The 6,503-nt window shown below is 38.4% G+C and overlaps 1 protein-coding gene across 1 annotated transcript in view; it reads left to right on the forward strand.

Moving 5' to 3' along the window:
- The window catches only part of LOC123364411 (macrophage mannose receptor 1-like), a 58,083-nt gene that overhangs the window by 17,789 nt on the left and 33,791 nt on the right, over positions 1-6,503 (forward strand). The window contains exons 9-13 of the mRNA XM_045006534.1: positions 724-837; positions 2,459-2,574; positions 3,131-3,279; positions 4,550-4,749; positions 6,373-6,503. Of these exons, the coding sequence (XP_044862469.1) occupies positions 724-837; positions 2,459-2,574; positions 3,131-3,279; positions 4,550-4,749; positions 6,373-6,503 (710 nt within the window). The remainder of the gene's footprint in view (positions 1-723; positions 838-2,458; positions 2,575-3,130; positions 3,280-4,549; positions 4,750-6,372) is intronic.

Raw genomic sequence — 6,503 nt, forward strand, 5'->3', positions numbered from 1 at the left:
AGGCAATTTACTGTGCAAGTTATATTATGGATGTAATTTAAAAATTGTACACATGCTTAGATTCAAACTAGTGTAAATATTGAATTAGATTATTATTAACACAGTTCCCAGAAGAGTAGTGGTGGACAAGGACCTCCGTGTGCTAGTGCGATACAGAAACAGAACAAAGACTGTTCCTGTCCCAAGGACCTTACAAGCTAAATATAAGCGAGAACAGAAGGATACAAACAGACCAATGGGGGAGTATAAGGAAGGAAACAATGGCACAATATTAGCTAGTATGATAGGAAATGGTCTCAGCACATACCCAAAGCTAACTGACTTTGTTTCAGTACAGAAAGAGCTAAACATTGACTTTTAGTTTAAAATGACTTTTATTTCAGATTAAGTAGATGAAGAACAAAGAGAAAACCACCATGAGTGCACAATGCTTGCGTCTACTCTGTAGCAGACTTCAGTAGAGTAGATTTGCTGACAAAAGTGATCTGGACACAACCTTCATAGTACCTTTGCCTGCTTCCCATAGTGACACTGTCACCACTATATGCTTTGTGAAAGAAATGCAATTTATATTTCTAAATCAATTAATAGAAGTGCTTAAGAAAGAGAAAGAAACAGGATTTTCTCTTTCAAAGAACAGGACAGATAAAGGAAATGAGCAGTTTTCTAAAGACTCTGAATCTCTTTTCACTGACATTCCTTTCTTCCTAATGCCAAATTCAGGATGGCTACTGGGCAGATCATCTTTGTGAAAAGAAAGTTGGTTACATCTGTAAAAGGAAACCATTGTCACAAGTATCTCAGGAAATGGAAAGTACAGATGCAGGCTGCCAGAAAGTAAGTAGGCAGTGAGAGTACCATTAATTTTCAAAATCAATGGGAGCTTTGCTTGTGAACAACTCAAAATGAATTATATGGATATCCAGGAAGTTAAATTTTATTACTAGGTTTCACTCTCTTTCAGTTACTCTGTCTTTCATTATGCCATCTACAATAACCACTTTTAAATGAGCCTAGTATTTTTGCTGTAAAGCGTTGGTAAATTATGCATATTGATTATTACTAATCTGAAAAAAAATACTACTTCAGTTAAGACAAATCTGGTCTGAATTCATTTTTTATTTATATGTACGCTCCCATACTGATAGCTGGGACCAGCCTTAGGGAAAATAGTGCCCTGGGCAAACTCGTATTTTGGTGCCCTTTTCTTTGAGTTTGAGAACAACAGTATGGGATGGTGAGCATGTGGACCAGCTCCTGACCCCAGGGCCCAGCTGAGCTATACAGGGAGGAGTTTCTGAGCCCTGGGGCTTCCCTAACCATACACTCCCTGACCACCTAGCATGAGGAGAGCAGGTATGCAGCCACTACTAGTGCCCATGGGAAGGGGAGACACAGCCACAGTATTGCCAACTCCACGTAGCAGGAAGTTGCCAGACAAACCCGAAAAGTCACTAGATGTCACTATTTAAGTACTCAAAAGGAGTAAAAAAGTCACTAAATAAAATTTCCAGAGAATTCCACAGAGAATTTTTTATATGTATATAATATGTATGTGCCCAGGCGAATATAGTAACAAAATCATTCACAAGCAGCTCAATAGTGTTAATAAAATGCATTTCATGCTCTTCTTACTACATTCTATTGCACACCAAGTCAATGTCATTAGGTCTAAATTGAGCATGTCCTCAGAAGGAACCACATTCTAGGGCTTCTTGGGCTGAGATCACTATAATCAGCAGGCAAGGAAGAGAAGTGTGTGGAGGCTAATTAAATTAAAAGACTAGCAAAGTATTTAATTAAAGCCGGGCACACTTTGGAGAGAGCAGCACATTAGCCAGGGCTTGTGTTTACCCAAATGTGTTCTTTCTTGCTACTCTGTAGTAGGTAGCGAACCCTGTGATGCAGGGAAAGATGGCTATTGAAGCAGGCAGTGCGGGGGAAGCAGGCTAGAGAGGGCAAGGAGAATCGCACGGGTGGAAGGTGGGGTGGACGCTAGTGAATAAGTCAACTAACAGCAGAGCTGGCATCTATGTCCTTCAGGTCTGGCACAACTCTGGAGGCTGTGAAAATTTTGCAGTAGACCAAGCACAAACTGAGACTACTCCATTTTCAGCAGACTGTAATACAGAAATAGTACTGATGTCATTTTACTCATGGTTAGGCAGACAGAGTTAGTCAAACATCTCTGTAGGTTTGCATGTGGTGTTCCTTCAATTAAATTTACAAAACCATTATCCCTAGTGGAAATTCTGAGAGTAAGTGCTAAATAAGAATTTCCTGCCTCTGATGATGACATTCTTTTCTTTTTTTTCTAATTATGTCTTAGTTTGGCTTTAATGATGAATTCTTAATTAATATGTTATTAATACACTTCAAAATGGGTAGAGTTCATTCAATGTGTAGTATATCACAATTCATCAAGAACTCATGCAGATGCCTGATGGTCATGTTACAGGGCTGGAAAAGATATGGCACATACTGTTATTCTATTGGACAGATACCCGTGACATTTTCAGAAGCAAATAAAATCTGTGAAAGGAATAAGAGTTACCTAGCTTCAATTGAAAATAGGTACGGTAATGATTTTTTCTTTTACTTTTACATTTGTGCTAATGATGGAAATAACTTAGAGCCTCCTAAGTTCTAAAACAGCCTAGAACTTGTTTATCAAATCTAATGTTGTATCAAAATGGTCTAATCTGCAAATAAAAAATCAAGGTGGAATGTTAAAGTTACCTGTGAATTTTTTTTTTTTAACAAAATTTCCTTCCAGGGGAATAAGTCATTTTTGTTTTGGAAAAGTGCTTTTCTACATTATAAAACCACCACCTCATGCCATAGCTGCATCCCTAATTTTAGTACCAAATGGTCAGTAGAATGCCCCAAAACTGAGACAAAAGAAAACAAACAAAAATCTGACTTCCTCTTTCCCATCCTGTCCCTCAGGCCTTCATGGTTTAGTGAACAGCAGAAAAGAAGAACTCAATTGTTATACATTATGAATATTCCAAAGTTAATATGCTGCCTGAGTTATGTTAGTAATTATATCTTGTTTAGTTTTAAAATAAATACTATGAAAACAAAACTCAATTTATGTTTGGTTTGACACTTCTTATCCTTTTTATAGGTATGAACAAGCCTACCTGATTAGTTTGGTTGGGCTGAGGCCCGAAAAATATTTCTGGATCGGTCTTTCAGATGTAGAGGAAGAAGGGACTTTCAAGTGGACCAATGGTGAAGCAGTTCTGTTTACTCACTGGAATTCAGCAATGCCCGGTATGCACTGCAGTGCTGTGCAATATATACTGTCTGTACTGTAAATATGGTCTAAAACTAGAGCTGCTGCTTGTTCAGGGGAAGCCACTGGCGGGCCGAGCCGGTTTGTTTACCTTCTGCGTCTGCAGGTTTGGCTGATTGCGGCTCCCACTGGCTGCAGTTAATAACTCCCAGACAGTTATTAATAACGTTGCGGCCTAATTAAACCACATCCAGAGTCTCTTGTTCTTCTTCCCATATGGCCGGACAATCAGAATCCTTGTTGTTGTTATAGGCCAGGGTCAAAGACCAATTCCTAGAGCTTTATGTCTTGAGTTGGTCTCACATTCATCCCCCTAACTTGGGTGATACTTACTTAGCTCTGGATAGAAGTGGCCCAAATAGAGAAATAGTAGCTATGGGGCTATGTTAGAAATTAAACAATTGCATAACTAGAGATTATCATACTTTGTATGTTGCATTTGTATTGCTAGCCTGAATATATGGAAACTTCTTTGCAAACAGATATCTGGAATAGTTTGTTGGGACCTGATCCAAAGAGAAACACTCACATTAGCTTCAATAGGTAATGGATTGAACCTTTTATCAGCAAGTTGTTTAAATCATTTTGATACAGACGGATTTTTTAGGTGATTTAATGCTCTTTACTCTATATGGGAATAACGTTCTACATACCATTTTCAGGACTTCTCATGGTCAAGGTGGTGAAGGTTCCTGTTTAAATTCTGTAGGGGTTTCCTTTTTTGTTAAAAGTGCTCATGGGACTTAGCATATCACGTGTGCTGCTGGTGTGTGTGTGTGTGTGTATGTGTATGTATGTATGTATATGTATGTAAATATATGTATGTATATATATATATGTGTGTATATATATACATACATATTGAGGACCTGATTTTTGGTGACACTAAAGCCACTTTACAGAGCCAGAGCAGAGCCCTTGTATTTACACTCACATTAATGCCTTTTACATGACTTCAGTAGTAAACGAGCCTGCGTGTAAATGGGAAATCATGTCCTGAATGTCTTTGCAGTAAAATCTCCATCTTTTACCTCATAAAATGTATTATTAAGTTAACTAGAAGTTTCATTTCTTTTGAGCTACTCAGGGCAGGGACTCTGTCTTCAGTGTTTGGAAGGCACCTAGACCATTGTCTACCATGTAAATATTAAAATACTATTAAAAAGTATTGCTGTAAATATATAAATAACAATCAATTAATATGTTATATTATTGTCAACTAATTTGTGCTATTTTTTTCTCATTAAGGAAGAAAGCCAGGCTGTGTTGCTATGAGAACCGGAACTGCAGCTGGATTATGGGATGTTCTTAATTGTGAGAGGGTGGAAACCTTTCTCTGTAAACAATGGGCTGAGGGAGCGACACCACCTACTATTTCTCCAACAACTCCTTCTCCCACATGCCCCCAAGGTTGGGAATCAAGCGCTTATAGCAGTTCATGCTTCAAAGTAAGTTCTAAACTAGTCAGTGGAGGCTGAGAGGCGTCATTCTTGATTTTAAGGAAAGGAGGGGACTCAGTTCTCTCTGCCTTATCTGAGACTAGACCAAGCTCCCCTCAGATAACTGAACTCAGTCCTAAAGATCCAGCTCAATTCTACACCCACCCAGGAATGGAGGAAGATCAGCTGTCCAGTAATATCCTCTGACTTGGGGATGGGCAAGGAAGGCACTCCTTTTATGTGAGGTGTTGGGACTAGTGTGAGTGAGTATTGCTGTGAATATGAATATTGGAGAGTGGAAAACAAAGGAGGGAGAGACTGACAAGGAAGGTGATTGAAGGGTAGGAAAATGGTTAAAGAACACAACCCAGAACAAGAGAAGAAAAGAAGGGGAATAGAGTAAAAGGAAGAAAAAGATAGGAAGATTATACACTAGAGGAAAATAATCTTGAGTAGAAAATTGGTGGGGAGGGGGAAGGAGGAACAAAATACATCAAGACATTCGGTCTATGAAAAGAAATAACAAGTTACGGCAACTACAGGAAAAGAGAGATCAACAAACACAGAGCAGATCTAGTATTTCTGAAAAAAATACTTAATAAAAAGAGAGAGGCTAAAATGCTTGATTTAAATAATACAAACAACAAAGCTTGGCATCAGTGGGATTATTTAGTGAGTCAAGTTCACGGTTGTGAGTAAGGGGTTCCATATTTGCACTCACGACAGGATGGGCTATAAGGATAGATGGCATGGGAACATAAATATTAAGTTCACCCAAGGCAGGAGAGAGTCTCAGGCTTGGCCCATGATAAGAACAGGACGTTCCCCATATTCTTTAGGCTAACATCTATCAGGGATGCTGGTGGGTTAATTTAAATTAATATTTGTGAGGAGCTTTGAGCGCCTCAAATGAAAAGTGATAGATGGGAGATGTCCAAAGACATGAAATAAGTATCTTTTAGAAGACATTTGAAATGACCTAAGAAAGAAGTGCAGGACTGGGTGCAAAGTGTGTCCAACATGCTTTGAGATTCTACAGAACAAAGAGTACAAAATAAATGTAAGATGTTAATAGTTTTCGTTTTAGGAGACCCTTGTTTTAGTTTTAGTTTTGTAATTTTTTTGTTTTTTGTTTTTTTAAACAAACCCAACCAAAGGTAATTTTGATTCTGGTCCTACTATTCCCTTATTGGTCAGGTCAGCCCTGTGCTCACCCATTGCTCAAACCTCTTCTTGTGAGGCCTAAGCCACTCTAGTCAGCATACCCAGATGCTCCTCACTCCACTTTTTCTCATCTCTGACAATTCTCTCTCCCACTCACGTCACGGGGTATCCTTGGCACTTCCACAGCTCCTATGAGTTGTAAACTGACTTCTTTCCTTCTCTGCTATTCTAGCAGCTACAAATCCTCCCCAATATTCCTCACTTCTGTGAGTGAGTGATAGATCTCCATGCAAAGTGAAACAGTTAAATTTACAAATAGAGCACTCTGTAACTTGTTACCTGTATATGACATACTCTTTGACTTGTCTAGCTGTACAAAAATCCCATTTTTAAAGAAAAGAGATGTTTCTTGATTTTATAATATAATGTAGTATAGACTATTGTATTGTAAACTATATTCTCTTTTAGTGTTTTTGTAAGAATACACAACAACAAAAGAAAACATGGTTTGAAGCTCGAGATTTTTGCAGAGAAATAGGAGGCGATCTGGCTACCATCCAGAGTAAGAAGGAAAATCGTATAATAAAAACTGCAATAAA

The sequence above is a fragment of the Mauremys mutica genome, chromosome 2, assembly GCF_020497125.1.
Source record: "Mauremys mutica isolate MM-2020 ecotype Southern chromosome 2, ASM2049712v1, whole genome shotgun sequence".
Taxonomy (NCBI): Eukaryota; Metazoa; Chordata; order Testudines; family Geoemydidae; genus Mauremys; species Mauremys mutica.